The sequence below is a fragment of the Natrix helvetica genome (assembly GCF_964273705.1).
Source record: "Natrix helvetica genome assembly, chromosome: 10".
NCBI lineage: Eukaryota > Metazoa > Chordata > Lepidosauria > Squamata > Natricidae > Natrix > Natrix helvetica.
This window is the reverse complement of record NC_138561.1, coordinates 19,991,189-20,010,175: the sequence shown is the minus strand read 5'-3', so window position 1 is coordinate 20,010,175 and position 18,987 is coordinate 19,991,189. Positions and strand designations below refer to the sequence as shown.

General features: G+C 41.8%; 2 protein-coding genes across 2 annotated transcripts in view; one reads left to right on the top strand and one right to left on the bottom strand.

The window, feature by feature from the left end:
- Window positions 1-2,983: 2,983 nt before the first annotated feature.
- Window positions 2,984-15,994, bottom strand: LOC309397459 (arylamine N-acetyltransferase, pineal gland isozyme NAT-3-like). Its single transcript, XM_081963498.1, has 2 exons — window positions 15,960-15,994; window positions 2,984-4,378 (listed from the first exon to the last, which is right to left on the bottom strand). The coding sequence occupies exon 2, from the start codon at window positions 4,343-4,345 to the stop codon at window positions 3,464-3,466; it is 882 nt and encodes a 293-aa protein (XP_081819624.1). The 5' UTR covers window positions 4,346-4,378; window positions 15,960-15,994; the 3' UTR covers window positions 2,984-3,463.
- The window catches only part of SDR42E1 (short chain dehydrogenase/reductase family 42E, member 1), a 42,053-nt gene continuing 36,764 nt past the window's right edge, over window positions 13,699-18,987 (top strand). Inside the window, exons 1-2 of the mRNA XM_081963486.1 lie at window positions 13,699-13,824; window positions 14,060-14,122. The gene's annotated coding sequence lies outside the window, so the exon portion shown is untranslated. The remainder of the gene's footprint in view (window positions 13,825-14,059; window positions 14,123-18,987) is intronic.

The window sequence follows — 18,987 nt, the reverse complement described above, 5'->3', positions numbered from 1 at the left end:
TCAAAGCTGAAGAGCCAGCGCTGTCCGAAGACATCTCCGTGGTCATGTGGCCGGCATGACTCAATGGCGAAGGTGCACGGAACGCTGTTACCTTCCCACCAAAGGTGGTTCCTATTTTTCTACTTGCATTTTTTACATGCTTTCAAACTGCTAGATTGGCAGAAGTTGGGACAAGTAATGAGAGCTCACTCTGTTACGCGGCGCTAGGGATTCGAACCGCCAAACTGCCAACCTTTCTGATCGACAAGCTCAGCGTCTTAGTCACTGAGTCACCACGTCTTTTACTTCGGCCTAAAAACATATAAATAGTTGAGAGGCTGGATAGAACCTCTCCTGGATACAGAGGTTTTTCCAGGGAAGTCCTAAGCCTAATGTTAAAAGAAAGAATTGTTTCCTGCAGCCATTCCCCCGCAGAATGCATTCAGCTGCATTTTTAGTCTGAACCAAGAGAATTCTCTCTGAATCCCTCTGAAAGCCATCTGAACCAATGGCTAATGCTGGGTCTCATAAATCATGAATTACAGCCAAGTGGTCCCTTAATGCCGTGATTCTCGGCTTCCTCTCTGGAATTTCTTTGAAACATCACACTGAATTCTGTAAGCCCAAGAAGCTTTTCACAGTCCCATCATTTTTAATTGGTTTCTTTTAACATTTGCCTTCCAGGAAGCCCATTCAAGATTTTTTTTTCACAAGGATATGTTGCGAAGGCTCTCAAATAACTCAAGGTAGAAACACATTTTTTTTGCAGAATTCCATACAAGCTGTGCCGCAGTAAAATTCCAGCATCCTTAGCGGGAGACCATTACCTTAGACTTAGAACAGACTCATAATAAAATTGTGGAGAAAAGGCATGAAGAACAACTCACATTCCACCCTTATGTGCTGAAAAACTAGGTTAGAAAAATCTTAATCTGGTGCGCTCCTAAGTGCTAGGGAACATCATCGTTGTTGGGTGTAGGGTTTATTCTTTCTATACACAACACTTGCCCTGCCAGTGTTGATGGGGGAAGAGGTTTTCTCCTTGGCGAGTGCCCAAAAAACATCCTCTCCAGCAGCCAACAGCCAGATAAGCAGGGATTAACACCAGACAAACCACCAAGCAGAAACAATACTCTCATCCAAGAACTCCCAGGACGAATACAGTAGCAACCAATACTGGCAGGGCGAGCTACCTTGAGGATTTTAGGAATGTTAGCGAGTTGGGCAGCATCGGTCTTTCTGAAGAAAGTGCAAAGAAGAGCAACAAAGATGATGGGACTGGAGGCTATGATGATTGAGGGTACGTCAATCATGATGATTGAGGTAGTCTAGGTATGTCTAGTCTTAAGGAAGAGAAGGGCTAGAGGTGACATGATAGCAGTCTTCCAATATTTGAAAGGCTGTCACAGACAAGGGGGTCAGCCTATTCTCCAAAGCATCTGAGGGCAGCACAAGGATGGAAACTAATCAAGGAGACATCCGGCCTAGAACTAAGGAGAAATTTCCTGACAGTGAGAACAATTAACCAGTGGAATGGCTTGCCTCCAGAAGTTGTGGATGCTGTATCACTGGACATCTTTAACAGATTGGACATTTGTTTGTCTGACATGGTATAGGATCTTGTGCTTGAGCAGGGGCTTGGATTAGAAGACCTCAGGGTCCCTTCCAGTTCTATTACTACATTACTACATTCCAGTTCTACATTCTAAGACAGGAAACAGATCATTCACAGACTCCAAAATAATTTTTCTTTCACCTGCACCAAGGCATTTGAGATACGGAAGTAAGAACTTAGCAGTTGCACCATTTTATCCCCCTTATTAGACTGTGACTTGTGTCTTGATCAGTTCAAGTAAGTCTTGATTACATAGAATAACACAGAGAGAGAGATTGTAGCTTCACGACTCAGTTTCTTATAGCACTTTCTCTGACCCCTTGGAGGTCTCGGCGTGGCTCCTAGCAAGATATAAAGCAATAAACCCAATACGTTCTAACTCAGTTAAGATTAGAATTTGCTGGGTAATTGGAAAACGAGAAGCGATTTTCAATTTGCGTTTGATGCAAAGACTATAGTGAGAATCGTACTTCTTGCAGGCGTAATTTAGCAGTTTCAATCCTTTCTGTCTTGAAGGACTGCTATTCTCAACGTTGCCCAATTGTGTGCTGTATTCTCACAGGAACATTATACCAGACCCTTTGGGACTTAATAGTTTCCTGGCTGGCAAGCAAACGCAGGTGATTTTTAAAAAAGAGTCTGATTTTTAAAACCCATGCTGAATTCACACACACACACACAGACACACACACACACACAGAGAGAGAGAAAACACTTGTAAAATATTTAATTGGGAGAACCATCAAGACTACCATCAAGACTTAGTAGATATCCCAATAGGCAAAGCTCCCTGGGCGGGTTTACAATCAAATCCATGTGCTCATGCACAGAAATCCCAAGTGAAAATATATACAATAAAATCAAATACCATGCACTATTAAAAACACTTGTCTAAAATTGGCATCAGCACTGTGATCGTTCAGAAGGTAAGAATCAAAATACAATTAAAAGCCACTTAAAAAGCCCAGGACAAACAGCTAATATAGGTGCTGGACAATCAAGTCTGGGGAAGGAATTCCATCACTGGGGTTCCACCACGGAAAAAGCTGCTCCCCTTGTCCATCTTCACCAATTTTGGAGGACCTCATTAAAGGTAAAGGTTCCCCTCACACATATGCGCTAGTCGTTCTTGACTATAGGGAGTGGTGCTCATTTCCATTTCAAAGCCGAAGAGCCAATGCTGTCTACGGAGATGTCTCTGTGGTCATGTGGCCAGCATCACTAAAAGCTGAAGGCTCACAGAACAGTGTTACCTTCCCACCAAAAGTGGTTCCTATTTTTATGTGCTTTTGAACTGCTAGGTTGGCAGAAGCTGGGACAAGTAACGGGAGCTCCCTTTGTTACATGGTGCTAGGGATTCGAACCTCCGAATGGCTGACCTTTCTGATTGAAAAGCTCAGCATCTTTAGCCACTGAGCCACTGTGTCTCTTTGATTCCACCCCTTCATATATCCCCATCTAAGGACTTTCGGACTCCCTATATACCTTAGAGACCAGATAAGGACTGGAAAGATACTGATTTAAAATCTCACCATTACGCTGAAGCTACAGATAGCTAGGACCCAGTTAAAACTCAACACTGATAATCTTGCAAAAGGTTTCTTATCCCTTTTCCTACTTCAAAGTAGACTTAACATTGCTAACCCTGTGGCAAAGCCTAGACCCCAGCAAATTCAACTTGTGTAAAGGACTTCATTTGCTCTCTAAATTGACCTGAATCTGCCCAAGAAAATACAGCATCTTGTTTCCTAAAGTGTTCGCCCCTTTGGATCTTTTTGTGGTGAGAATTCCCCAAAGTTGCTTCCCAATTTCATTTCATTAGGATGAACCAAAGTGAAGTTGAGCAAAGTTCGTCCTTGGCCACCTGAATCAAAACACGTGTCCTGAACAGGTGTTAAGAGGGACAAACTTCTTGTCCAGCCGAATCTTGAATCGCTCCTTCAGGATTTTCTGCAGTTCTTCTTCACTTGTCAGGACCGTGCTTACTACTAGATCCGTGTCGTCCTTATAAGTATATTTGGTTTCAATCAGCATCCACCCAATCAAAGCTAGAAATCCATCCGCAGTCTGGAGGCTACAGATGGACCTCCTTAAAAACATAGAATTCGGATCAGTTTGGAGTTGCAAACTGGCCATCTGGAAGTCACCTATCATCTTTGGTTGCAAGGTAAACAAATATATGTTCTTGCAGGTCGCGTTTTTTACAACCTCAGGGCAGAGAATTTCGTTCTCGGAATCCATCCTGAATGTCTTGCGCTTCACTTTGTGAAAATACCACACTCCGTCCTTCTCCGTGAAGCAGAAGATTCCTGGGGTCTGAGGTTGGTTCTTCCCAGAAACCAGCTCCATGGGTTGCCACATTTGATAAGCCACTCCGAAACCACCATCCACAATGTAGGTTTTGCCTTCAAGGACGACTTTGATCAGAAGATGGGTGTAATCTTTATTGTAGGCCTTTTGCTCTGGGTTATAAACACGAGCACTTAAAAGACCAACTTTGTAGCCCATGATCTGGAAGGCCCAAGACAGAAGTTGGTTGTTCTCCATGCACCATCCGCCACGGTTACGTTTCACAATTTTATCATACACCGATTCTAAATCCAACGGAATGGTTTCGCCACAGTGGAGGCTGAGATTTTCAAAGGGGACTGCGCGGATGTGATGTTGAAAAACCTCGGTTAAGGTTTCCAAGTCTACTTTTTGCTGGGAACCTTTGTAACAAATTCTTTCAAAATAATCCTTAATATTCATGATGGGTTCTCTCTCTATCTTTTTTTTTGGTCCCTGCAGAGTGAAACAAATAGTTAAACTAATTGTACAAAAGTGTCTCCACGTTGGATTTATTTCACGGTTGCATGAAACCCCTGGAAAGTAAAGTCATATCATTATCCTCTCTGTATTTCTGATTTGGGACGTCATACAGAGCAAGAGTCATGATTCAGCCTTGTAACACTTTACCATTAAATTTAAAATGCAAACCAGTGTTTTTCAAGCTTGGCAACTTGAACATGAGTGAATGTCAACTCCATGGATGTCAATTTCCCAATTGGTTGGAGAATTCTAGGAACTGACACCCAACTTATGTCATCACTCCCACTCCAAAGATACCTTTGTATCTTGCAAAATGTGCAGATAATATCTTGATAACAGACCTCTCTCCTCCCCTGCTCATCCTATTCCCTCCCCATCTTTCAGTTAGAGTCAAACTTTTGCATTTTTATAGTATTTTATTTGTCATTCTCTCTCTCTCCCTCTCTCTCTCTCTCTCTCTCTCTCTCTCTCTCTGTGTGTGTGTGTGTGTGTGTGTGTGTGTTGTCTCTCATCCATCCAGCTATCCACTCTCTCTCTCTCTCTCTCTCTCTCTCTCTCTCTTTCAGCCAGCCAGCCAGCCAGCCAGCCAGCCAACATCTATCTATCTATCTATCTATCTATCTATCTATCTATCTATCTATCTATCTATCTATCATCTATCTATCATCTATCTCTGTCTCTACCTATCATCCATCCATCCAGCAATCTACAGTCTCTCTCTCTCTTTCTCATCCATCTGTCCAGCTATCTACTCACTCTCTCTCTCTCATATAGCTTTATCCTTTTTAAAGTTGTAAGCCCCCCAGAGTTACCCTGGGGTAAGATGGGCAGCCAATAAATTTAATACATTAAATTAATAAGGTTTTTTTAAAAAATAAAATTAAAACAGAATTCGGAGAAATGTCTAGAAATATACAGGTGAAAATGCACATGGTCTTAGAACACTTTACATGTCTCAAACAACATTTCTCAGTTTGTCTAGTTTACCTTGATTTTAAGAATGGAGAACAAAAACCTGAAAGAAAAACCACTCTTTACCTTTAACAGTTAAGAGGAGACTGTTGGTAGCAAAAAAAAACAACAGTGTGATTTTGCAAAATCAACAGCTCTTGTTGCTTTCTCTGCACCTGTGTAAGGATGAAACGGTATCTTCCCACCCGTTACTTTTGTTTTCATCCCGTGCTCCGAACAGTTCACAATTGAAAACAAACAAAAGAGACTACGCAAATCACCTTTTAAAGTGCATTTCTCATATCATACATAATTTAGAGGCATTTAAATAAAGGGCGCTTGGAATCTAATATTTGCTGTTCCACACATTTTCTGCTACCCTGCACAGTTTTGCACGCAGGCATTATTTCCCTTTTTCTTCCTGGGAACAGAGCTCGCTTTTGTTATTTACCTCTTAGTGAAACCTGATAACAATACGTGTTTTGCTGTTCAACTTTGGCTTTCTTTGCTTATCGTTCATTTGACAATTTTCTGTTTCCTTCAATTCCTTCAGATGTTCTTTTGCCCTCAACAGCTGCACCCACCCAAATACTGGCGGAATTTCAGCTCTTAGAATTTTTCTAAAGACAATAAAATGGACCCTGGAAGTCAGAATTTGTTCCTCCCTTCCTTATGAACAAAAAAGTTAGCAAAAACACCCAGGCAGAACATCCTGTGTAGTTCAATGAACACTCAAGCAGTGCTGAAACATTTTTTGTTTCCTGGCAATGTTTTACGTGTACGTCAAACATGCCACTGTTGTGTTAATAAAATTATTGAATGCAAAGCAAAGCAGTGTGTATGTCAAAAGATAGAATTTACAACTTCATTGCCATGCCTCTTTGGGCATCCTCTCCACATGATGAGGTTGATTTTTGATCTTCTTTCCATTATCCCCTCCAAAATTGTATCCATTAAGAGGAACGTGTTTTGTATTTGGAATATATATATATTTGCACGAAGATACAGAGATATGAACAACAACTCCATCTTTTGGCCAGAAAGGCAATCAGCAGCCTGGGTTGTTCTCAACATATCAAAGTTGAAAGAAGCAAGATTTGGCAAGATGGTCTCTAAAACAGAGTAACAGAGTTGGAAGGGACTTTGGAGGTCTTCTAGTCCAACTCCCTGCAAAAGCAGGAGACGTTATACCCTTCTGAACAAATGGCTGTCCAATTTCTTTTTGAAAACCTCTTGTGATGGAGTACCCACAACTTCTGGAGGCAAGTTGTTCCACTGGTCAATTGTTCTCACTATCAGGAAATTTCTCCGTAGTTCTACATTGCTTCTCTCCTTGATTAGTTTCCATCTGCTGCTTCTTGTCCTGCCTTCAGGTGCTTTGGAGAATAGGTTGAGCTCCTCTTCTTTGTGGCAGCCCCTCAGATATTGGAACTCAGCTATCATGTCACCTTAGTTCTTCTTTTCATTACACTAGACATGCCCAATTCCTACAACTGGGAGAACTTGGACTTCAAAGAAGCAGAAAGAAAAGGGCATTATAAATTGAGCAGGTGAGCTTTCCCTTGGCAAAGACTGAACAATGGGGCAGCATCTAGATTAACATTTGCTAGTAAATAGCCTCATTTTCTGGATTTAAATGAAACACTTTCAGTTGGTATGAGAGATGGAGTTGTATTTGATGGCTCCACCTAATTTTTAACTAACCCAGTTAATTGTACTGTAGGAAAACAATTTGAGAGCATCTTTTCACCTTTCACAGGGGAGAAAACATTGAATAGTATAAAAATACTAGAGAATCCCTGGAAGTTTGGCATTTGACCAAATCAGCCATCAACAGAAACAAAGAGAGAAACAACTTCTACATACCATTCAAAAGAGACAATCAAAAGGGCAAAAAGGAAACAAAAAGATTGAAACATGTTAGCAATCAACATCCAAATGAGCAGAGATAAACACCAGGTTTAATACTGACTAAAGCAGTAAACCAGGGGTCCTCAAACTTTTTGAACAGGGGGCCGATTCACTCTCCTACACACTACTGGGGGGGGGGGTCAGACTGGCGTGGCTAGGTGGTCATGTGACTGGATGGGCATGGCCAATTTAGCCGTCCATTTTGCCTTTGTACTTGCTCAACCCAAGGAATCTATTTACTTAAGACACCCCCCCTCCAAAAGTGAAAAACACTGCAAACTTTCTTGCCCCCAAATACTGGAATATACAGATATATATAAGCAGAAATGTAAAGTATTTCTGTTCTAAAATAATATAAACATAAGATAAAATAAATAATATATAATGTAATAATGCAAGGCAATGCAATGCAAACAGAAAGCAAACGTCACTCACTTTAGCACTGAGTGAGGGAAACCTATCCCATTTCCCTGAAAATAAGACCTTCCCGGATAATAAGCCCAATCGGGCTTTTGACGCATGCGCTAAAATAAGCCCTCCCCAAAAAATAACCCCTCCCCGAAAATATTTAAACATATGCACAGCCGGTCCACGCCATTTCCTCTGGTTGCTCACTGCGCAAACAACATGAGGTAAAAATGCGAAGCCAGAGGGGGGTGAAGGAAGGGGGAACATGCCCCATGCACCCCACGTGCCCTTACCTAACTGCCGCTCCTGCAACCCTAGCCACTGCACCCCTTCTGTCACTTTAATGGCTGCCGCAAAAAGAGCGGCCGGCCCAGTGATGCGCCTCTCTGCCGCAGCAGCGCAACACAGCAGGAGCCATGAGGTGACCAAGCTCACCGCTTCCTGCGCTTCAAAAATAATAAGACCTCCCCGAAAATAAGGCCAAGCACTTATTTTGGGGATCAGAAGAAAATAAGACCCTGCCTTTTGGGGGGCAAACACGGGTAGTTGGGTCATGAAACATCTGCAAACAACCAGGCACAGAGAGCACCAAGGATTCCACAGTTCTAATACCCCTTTTTTAAATAGCAAAAGTATAGCATCTTGCAATATATTGCATTTCATATGAAGAATCTCTGGAAGATGCTGGTGGGATGTATTTCAGGATAAGATACCCAGTACATCCGACCTTAGCCAGGAAATCCCAATAGATTGATAAGTGTTAGATGTTACTGTCAGACAGTCCAACAGCACTTTCTCTTAAACTAGCTGAAGCAGATGACAAGGCTGAAAGTTTGCATCCACTGAAAAAGCAAAGCTTTAACTCTTAAGAGGTGATTTGGGCTTCCTTCTTCGCAGGGTTTGACTTCTCGCTCTGATAGATCAGCCGTGAGATTTGTTTCCAAGACCAGAAGAGAACCTTCCTGACCAGCAGATGTCACCATCATTTCACTTGTTAGCTTTCGGCAGTTTCAAAATTGATGTTTTGCTTCATTCTGGAAGGAATTCCTAGGAGAGGGCAGTTTCTAGGAACCGCAAATGCTTTATGGCTAATGCAGGAATTGTGCAGGAATAATGCAGGACTGCAGCCAAGAAATTAAAAGACTCTTGCTCCTGGGGAGGAAAGCTATGGCAAATCTAGGCAGCAGACTAAAAAGCAGAGACCTCACCCTGCCAACAAAAGTGCATATAGTCAAGGCTAGTTGCAAACCCTCTGAAAGCCCAAAGCAGAATTGGTTATCCCAAGAAAATCCTTCCCAAGAGTCCTTTTAAGCAAAATGCCTCATCTGCTTGATGAGAATATTCGTAGTTTGCAGTGAACATGCAGTGAGCACGTTAGCTGCGTTTGCACAATATGCTTGAAGGAAGGATTTAAAGTGGATTGTAGCCTGTGCAAACTTGCTATGGAATCAGTTGTGGGCGGCACATAAGGAATTCAAGTCTCCTAGGGCAGGAAAAGTGAAAATACAGAATAGAATACAGAATAACAGAGTTGGAAGTGACCTTGGAGATCTTCTAGTCCAACCCCTTGATCAAGCAGGAGGCTCATTCCGGACAAATGGCTGTGTGGTCTCTTCTTAAAAACCTCCAGTGATAGGAGCACCCCAATTTCTGAAGGCTGAACCCATAGCCATAAAGAAAAGGGATGTCCTTCCTTACATTTCCCCCACCAGATTTTGATTAACCCATGACGTCTCCCCCCCCCACACACACACACGCACAAAGGACAGAAAAATGCATTGGCCTTCCAACACTTATGTGGTAATCGTTATCAATTCTTCAAAGCAGGCCAGGCCAGGAAACAAGCTTTACAAGGACCTGTGAAATTTTGTTGTTGGGAGATGTAAGGGCAGGTTTTTCGAAGAGTTATTCTCTGCTCGCTTTTATACCATCCAGATAAGATTATTGAAAGAAGATAATATTTGTAGCTCAGGGTTGAACTGTTAGGGTCCTTGGTGCCCTCTGAGCTTGGTGGTTTTCTTGTGGACGTTACATGACCCAACTAGAGAACATCTTCAGTGTTACAAAGGAATCCCTTCTAACATTGATGGTGTTGCCTAGCTGGATCATGAAACATCTGCAAAAAACAAACAAACACCAAGCTCAAAGAGCTCATCAAAGAGGTCAGCTCATTTTCGGCCCCACCTTACACAGGACAGACAAGATGTCCTATCTCTTGGGTTCTGTTGCCAACCTTAATCCATCTTCCTTAATGTTGTCCCAGAGGTGCTTTTTCAGGAGACAACTGGGCTTTCTTGGTTTTTCTTTGAAGAGGTTTCACTTCTCATCCAAGAAGCTTCTTCAGCTTTGTCAGGACAGTGACGAATGGGAGGATTGATATTCCTTGCAGGCAGCTGGTCATTTACATCCTTTTAGAGGGTCCTTGAAGCACTTGGAGGTTTTTCTGTGTCCTCAGGGTCACCTGGGTGGCGCGCCTGCTTCCTGTAGTATGCATTTTTCCCCTCTGGAAATCCATTCCTCCTCCCACACCATTCAAAGGGTCTTCATCCCAAATTGTCATCCATGTCACAGTTGTCCCAAAGGTGCTTCCATTCCCCACTATCCTGTCAGAGCTGAAGAAGCTTCTTAAATGGAAAGCGAAACAGCTTCACAAGCCCAAGTGCCTCCTGAAAAATTACCTTTGGGACAACCATGTCCTGGAGGGCTGAGAACCTCTAAAGACCTTTAGCTATACAATTTGGAATGGACACCCTTTGACTAGAGTGGGAGTAGGCTTTCCAGAGGGGAAAAATTGCAGACCACAGGAACCAGGAGCACCTCTCAGGTGACCCTGATGACACAGGTAAACCTCCAATTGCTTCCATGACTCACTAAAATGATGCAAATGACCAGCTGTCTGCAAGGAGTAGCAATCCTTCCCTTCCCCAATATCCTGTCAGAGCTGAAGAAGCTTCTTTCAATGAGAAGCAAAACATCTTCAAAGAGAAACCAAGAAAGTCCAGTTGCCTCCTGAAAATGTACCTTTGGGACAACCATAACCTGGAGGACTGAGAATCCCTACAGACTTTCCTCTAATGTTGCCCAAGAAAGTTGCTTCCTGTTTGACTGGCCATCCTTGGGTCATCTTCTACCACTCCATTCGAGTGGAGGATGGCACCCAACGGAGTCTACTTGATCCGGTGGTGGTAGCCATTGTCTGAATCAATGCTTGAACTTCTTCTTCTTTTTTTAAACAATTATTTGTTTGTTTTCCCAACCACCTACACACTCATTAATATAATTAGCCATTGTGGCATGGATTTTAAAATTTAAATACCAGGTGTGCACGCAAGTGTGTGAACTGCTATCAGATTACAATGCGAGGGAAGGTTTAATTAAACCATCTCTCTCCAGACATGGGGGTGGGTGGGAAATCAGCAGCTGTGTCCCATTATATACAGGAATTCATGTTAAGGGAGAAAAGTCCAATTGGCATCTATGGAAGGTAAGGGTTTGGCGTATGTGTTTTTTCCCCTCCTCGTTTTAATTGCTATTTGGAGAGGGCAGTTGCCCAAAGAATGTAGCTGGGGTGGAAAAATTTAAACTATCTCCTTCCTCCTATTGCACTGTTCATAATAATATGTGTATGCTCTCAGTGTTTCAGCAATTTTTCTTTTTAGAAAGTTCTGTAACATGAATGTTAATTATATCATTAAAAGAGCATAGCTTCCAGGCAATGGGTCACAAATATTTATATATTTCCTCCCGTTGCACCTGGGGGGCATTTTGAGGAGGCCTAATGTGGAAATCAAAGAGCAGACAATCACCCACAGCCATCCCTCCCCTCTGCTCCTTTGCTAGAAGGAAGCAATGAAAGTTCCTCCACCCTACCATCTTCTCTACGGTCACCAGAAGAGAAGGAGGATGTCTCCAAGGGTTCTAATAAACATCCGTGAATTACTGCTGCTAAAGGTGAAGGTAAAAGTTTATCCTGTCCAGTCCAAGGGGGAAGTGCTCATCTCCATTTCTTAACCGAGGGAGCCAGCGTTGTCCGAAGACATTTTCTGTGGTCATGTGGCTAGCATGACTATACATTGAGGCAAACAGAGCGCTGTTCCCTTCCCACCAAAGTGGTACCTATTCATCTACTCGCATTTGCATGTTTTCCCAAGGGCATGAAGCAAACTCCTTGTCCCGGCAAAAAAACCTTTTATTAATTTGCTGTGAATTCTGCTCATTCACAGCCGGCAAAGTCTTTCAATGGAGGATTTATGGTCACAGACCTTCTCTGGCTTGGGGAGCTGACAGGCTGATATCTGCAGAACTTGGCAAGGAGTCTTGGAGACTCACGAACCAATGAAGTGAACTAATGGCCTCCTGCAAACTTGACTCCCCTTTCGCTCCTCTTTTATTTCCTCTGGGAGGGGTCATTCATCGTCCACCTGTGGCCTTACTCCCAAGTCGACCCCTGTTCTTTACTTGTTCCCTTCGTCTGGCCACTCTGCGCATGCGCACACTGGGAACAGGCTCCAGCTGCTCCAGAATTTCTCACTCACCTTGTAATGTTTTTGTGTCTCTTTTCCTTTCCTTACTTGTGTTCGCATGTTAATTTGTTTTGTTAAAATGTTAATTTTGATAATACTGCAAATTGTTTGAGTTGCAGTTACAAGTTCAGAGTTTTTGAAGTGATCATGTATGTTGAAAATCCATAAAAATAACTTACAGATGAATCCTGGGAAACTTTTCTGCATTATTATTATAATTATTATTGTTATTGTTATTATTTCTCCTCCTCCATCATCATCATGATCATAGCTTACCAGTTCATTCCAACTTGATTTAGTACTTTTGATTATAGGATGCTTCCCAAGAATCTAGGCATGGTTAAGGACATTGTCAATAAATATAAATAGATATGGATGCTGTAATATTGATGTAATGCAGATTTTTGTAATTGATGGGTTGCGTTTTGTCCGTTCTTATTGTGCCTAAGTACTTTTCTAGATTTCATAAGGCGCTTCATATGGGACTGGAGGTTAAAACCTACAATGAACAGTTGTGGGAACTGGGTATGTCTAGTTTAATGAAGAGAAGGACTAGGGGTGACATGATAGCAGTCTTCCAATATCTAAGGGGTCTCCACAAAGAAGAGAGGGTCAACCTATTCTCCAAATCAGCAGGATAAGAAGCAACGGATGCAAATTAATCAAGGAGAGAAGCAACCTAGAACTAAGGAGAAATTTTCTGATAGTGAGCACAATTAACCAGTGGAACAGCTTGCCTCCAGAAGTTGTGGGTGCTCCATCCCTGGAGGCTTTTAAGAAGAGACTGGACAACCATTTGTCTGGAATGGTATAGAGGGTCTCCTGCTTGAGCAGGGGGTTAGATTAGAAGACCTCCAAAATCTCTTCCAACTCTTTGTTTTGTTTTGTTATTCTGTTAAAATGATAATGGAAAGAAAATAAGGCAAGGAGTTATGGCCAAACAAGAAACGGGACCAAATTTCTGATGGGCCAGATGAAGTCCATTGATTAGACATTTTCTAAATCAAGGGCTATCTTGAGCCATGGTGGTGCAGTGGTTATAGTGCAGTACTGTAGGCTACTTCTGCTGGCTGCCGGCTGACTGCAATTTGGCAGATCGAATCTCACCAGGCTCAAGGTTGACTCAGCCTTTCATCTTTCCAAGGTGGATAAAATGAGGACCCAGATTGTTGGGGGCAAGAGGCTGACTCTGTAAACTGCTTAAAGAGGGCTGGAAAATACTGTGAAGCGTTATATAAGTCTAAGGGCTATTGCTAGCTAGTAGCAAGGAAGAAAATAGACATCTGCTCTTCTTTTCCACTTATAGAAAACGTCAAACGCCTACTTTATAATGTATGCTCTCTTAACACATCACCGGGATATTTTGTTGCTGAGGTCAGAGTGGCCTTCCTTGGACAAAGGCTATTGTTTCAATCTGATATTGCAGAGTTGGGATTGCGATCGCACTATTGAATTACCTTCTCAATGATTAAACAGGGACCAAAGTTCCTTCTGGCCAATCAACCCTCCAAAGAATACAAAATGATGTCAAATCCAACAACCTTCTTGCAGATAATATTTTCCACTCTTTCAACACCCAGCGTTGCTTTTGTCTTTTGTTATTCCATTCCTGGGGTTCACTTGAAGGTTTGGGGAAATATTGACTTCATGGTCTGGTTGACCACAATAATAATATTCGGGATTAAGTCTGCTCATCATTTTGGGGTAATTTGAGTCCCATTTTTCTTTCTTTTCTGGATTATTCCATGAATTGTGCCTCCTGTCCATTACAATTCTGAATGCATGAATGTTGGTGGGAGGGGAAGAAAATCCTTTTTTTAAAAAAAAATTCTTTTATTCAATCCCATTCCTTTTGCTTTAGTTCTCCGCTGTCACGACAATTAAGAAAGACGGATAAATTGGGAGCCTCTCCGTCTGCATATAGGTAAGTAGGAACCAACCCTATTTTTTTGTAGATTCTAGAAATAAATGGGCTTCATGAGACATGACATGTCGTGAAGGGACTTGGTGACTCAGTGGCTAAGATGCTGAGCTTGTCAGGCAGAAAGGTTGACAGTTCGAATCCCTAGCACCGTGTAATGGAGTGAGCTCCCGTTACTTGTCCCAGCTTCTGCCAACCTAGCAGTTCGAAAGTATGTAAAAATGCAAGTAGAAAACTAGGAACCACCTTTGGTGGGAAGGGAACAGCGTTTCATGCGTCTTTGGCATTTAGTCATGCCAGCCACATGACCACGGAGATGTCTTCGGACAGCGCTGTGCGAGATGAACACTGCCCCCTAGAGTTGGGAATGACTAGCACATAGGTGCGAGGGGAACCTTTACCTTTACATGAGACATGGGATTAATCATAATGATGCAATGCAGCTTTGATCCTTAGGAATTCAGACCCAGTTTGTCTTTCAAAGTTTGACTCACACAATATAGCCAACCTCAAATTCACCCAGCAGATTTGAATCTGTCTGGTTCAGGTGAACTCTTCCCTTATTGTTAAAGTTTAATCTGGTGGCAATCCTGTGTATCCAGTTCTACTATGAACTGTCCCCCTGATTTGAAAAAAAAAAAATTGATCTCATCCGTAACCATCTGGATGTAGGAAAAGAATTTAAATAAGAATTCCATTCCAATTTGCAAACCAAATGCACGAAAAAGTAGCAAACGCAGAAATATCTGACATTCTCTGAACCGATGGAGGAGCTGATCACAATCAAACTGTACAATTCTTACTTAATCATTCGAAGCGCCTGTTTAGAGCACTGACTTAATTCAGAGCCAATCACATTGCATTTAGTCCGAATCTTCGTTACAGCCTGACCTGGAAAAATTATGGTCCCATTAACCCTAGATAATAAGGCTGATCGAATGCAGCCACGTTCCCATTTTTCTGGCGCTCTCCGTTAATCTTCTGATACGCATGCATACCCTGAAGTCTGACGCGTGGCGAAAACCATCCGTGCAAGCTGGGTGAAACGATTCCACAGAGGGGTTCAGCCAGCAGTGCTCAAAATGCCACATTAATTCATATCATGTGATCCTACATCATAGTATCTCTCCTTGGCCGTGTGAAAGGATTGCACATATGAATTGTGCTCTGGTTTTGCCGGTGCCTGTGTTCTCTCAAATAATACACCAATGGCTTGAAAATGGACCGGAAAACTTTGCTCCCTTTGAAGGGTGCTTAATGGTCCCTAAGTTTGTTTGTTTTTTAATTGCACATTACCAAACTAGTTAATATCGTCAGTGCTGGGTCATGAAATGCCTATAAGAAAACAGTCAAGCTCAGAGAGTACCAAGAGTCCCTCATTTCAACCCTGAACTACAAATATTCTCCTTTAACCCCCTTTCTCTGTCCGAAGCAACATTTTACGGCAGGTCCGTAAAGAGTCTGTAGTAATTTCGCTTTCTAAGATATACTTCATTTCCTTTTCCTTTTAAGCAAACTGACTTAAATGTTTGTTTAAAAGAGTGCATACACCGATAGATATAGATATTCATAAGTTGCATAACCCCACAGTTTTTGATGTTGAGCACATGAGGGTTTCAAAGTTTTTCCTCTTTGTTCTTTTATTTTGGGGCATAAAAATTTCAACAATTAATAAGAAACGATAAGTTACTTCTTAAAACGAGAATTGAATGTAGATTTAAATAATCCTAGGGTTCCCCACCCCACCCCGCCACCGCCAAAGGAAATAAAATCCTGACTCTCTTAACTTACCTCTTAAAGAAAGAGAAAGGATAGATTTAGAAAAGTAAACTCAACAAACCTTAATCTTTGAGGATATCTGTACCCAAATATGTCCTTTTCTCCTGCTGGCTGAACACAAAATAAGTTTTCCAAAATCAGGGAATTTTAAGAATAGTAGGTGTTGTGGGTGTGGCTTTCCAAAGAGGGGTATTCAGATTGACTAATTAGTACTATGAATGGTTTAATCAAAGATCTTCCAGATTATGAACAGAGAAGTTGTTTAGCAGGAAGAGCCTTACTAAGACTACACCTGGAATACTGTGTCCAGTTTTGGTCATCAAGGTATCAAAAAGATGTTGAGACTCTGGACAGCATTCACAGAAGAGCAACAAAACATGAAGGCTAAAACATATGAAGAACAGTTGTAGGAATTGTGTATGTCTAGTCTGATGAATTGGGACACAGTGGTTCAGTGGTAAGACGCTGAGCTTGTCGATCAGAAGGTCGGCAGTTCAGCGGTTCAAATCCCTAGCGCCGCGTAATGGATTGACTTCCCGTTACTTGTCCCAGCTTCTGCCAACCTAGCGGTTCGAAAGCACGTAAAAAAAAATGACTAGCACATATGTGCGAGGGGAACCTTACCTTTTTACCTTTAGTCTGATGAAAAGAAGGACTAGGGGTGACTTGAGAGCAGTCTTCCGATATCTCAGGGGTTGCCACAAAGAGTAGGGAGTCAAGCTATTCTCCAAAGCACCTGAAAGCAGGACAAGAAGCAATGGGTGGAAACTAATCAAGGAGAGAACTTATTTTCTCCTTACTTTTTATTCTTATCCTTTTAAAAAATATTTTCAGATGGAAAAGTAGTTCACTGTCAAGATGACAGATTGTGTCTCCTCCCCTCCCCTCTCTTCCCTTCCCATCCTATCCCATCCCTATGAAGAACGGTTGTAGGAATTGGGTATTTTTAGTTCAATGAAAAGAAGAACTAGGTAGCAGTCTTCCAATATCTGAGGGGCTGCCCAAAGAAGAGGGTGCCAACCTATTCTTCAAAGCCTCTGAAGGCAGGACAAGAAGCAATGGATGGAAACTAATCAAGGAGAGAAGCAATCTAGAACCAAAGAAGAAATTTCCTGACTTTGAGAACAATTAATCAGAGGAATGACTTGCCTTCAGAAGTTGTGAATGCTCCAACACTGGAGGTTTTTAAGAAGAGATCAGATAACCATTTGTCTAAAATTATATAGGGTTTCCTGCCTAAGCAGGGGGTTGGACTAGAAGATCCACTTCTGTTATTTTGTTATTCAACAATCACTCATCATAAAAGTTCAAAATGCCATGAACTCTCCATTTTAAACATTTCTGAGCTGTCAAATGAAACTCTACTCCAGGTTGTAAACGTCATAGTAAAAGTTCCTTCTTGGTTACTCAGCTCTAAAGATCAGGTCTTCTAATATAGGCGTTTCCTTGCAACACTAGAAAACATATTTAAGTCATCATAAATCAACATTTCCCCTCTATGGAATAGTGACAAGTGGCTCTTACTAATTTTGTGATGATGGCTTGATGGAACTATTACCTTATTTTTTGCATGTAATTACTTAAGATCCACAAAGGCACTTTTGTATGAAAGGTGTGTATTATGATTGCTATCCTTTAAATCAGGAGTGGTTTCTTCATTTGCTTTGGGAAGAATGCTAGTTCACATAGGCATCATGCCAAGGGATTAAAAATAAACAAGGTGTATTTATCCTTCTTTCAGAAGATTAAAAATAGTGTTTTCATGCAAGAGGAACAATGGAGAAGGCTTGGCAAACAGACTTGTCAAGTAGGAAACCAACTGCATAACTTTTTCTATAAAACAACATGAAAGAGCAGTCTTTTTCACAGGAGTCTCACAACAATCTTACTCTTAACTTTGTATTTACACACACAGACATACACACACACACACACACATCCCTTACAAAATCATAATAAACTTCCATCAATTGATTTCAGGAGAATCTACTTTGTTCTTAATCTCATGTTATATAGCTCAGTCACGCTGGATCCCATGTTAGGCAATATCCCACGACCAGTATCAACAAAAGAAATGTATTGATTAGTCGACTGTCCATATGAAACAGCTGTAAAACCAATACAGGGAAAACCATAGGACACATAGTATCCCTAATAAATAGTGAACTCCAAACTGTTGCGAATAGACTGTCTTTATCTTAATAATGAGACCATCATGGGTGGCCGGGGCGGGGGGGATCTAGACCTTTAAGAATCTCTACATCAGGAATTCTCAAAGTTGGCAACTGTTATGACTTGTGGACTTCAACTCCCAGAATTCCCCAGCCACTGTAGTGCCATAATTTTGGCAACACTGTACCATGGTACTCAGCCTTAATTGGTTCCAGGAGGCACGATAAATACCAAAAACAAGAAGTACCATATTTTTCGGAGTATAAGACATACCGGAGTATAAGACGCACCAAGGTTTTGAAGAGGAAAATATTTTTAAAAGTTTTTGCACTCTGCAAACCTCACCAAAATGGTCCGTTTTTCGCAAAAACGGGCCCATTTGCCCCCCGCCCACAAAGGCATGAACAGCCTTTAAGGAGTTTACAGTGCTTCTGGGGGGTGCCCCCCCCCAAAAAAAACAAGCAAAAAATGGCCAGTTCTGGTGAAAATGGGCCCATTTTTCGTCAAGAAAATTGCATACATAGCCTTTAGGAGGCTTATAGAGTATGTCTGGGGACGGGGGCAAAATTGAGCCAAAAAAACAGCCCGTTTTTCACTCATTTCTGCCCTCCCCAGCCCCCAGGAGCTCTCTGAAAGTCTTTTACAGGCTCTACATGGCCATTTTGGTGAAGGGGCAGGATTTTGGGAGGCAAAAAAATGCTGTATTCAGTGTATAAGACACACCAGATTTTCAGCCTCTTTTTTGAGGGAAAACGTTGTGTCTTATACTCCAGAAAATATGGTACCAAACTCTTTTTTCCCCTGTGAGACATAATGTAGTGTGTCACAAGGCAGCTGACACTGACAAATTCTATCTTATGCATTGAGTACCAAACAACGGATGAGCACCGGAACAAAATTTTCTCCTCAAAACGCTT

Coding starts and splice junctions, on each gene's coding strand:
- LOC309397459 (XM_081963498.1), bottom strand. CDS start 4,345: ATGAATATTAAGGATTATTTTGAAAGAATTTGTTACAAAGGTTCCCAG.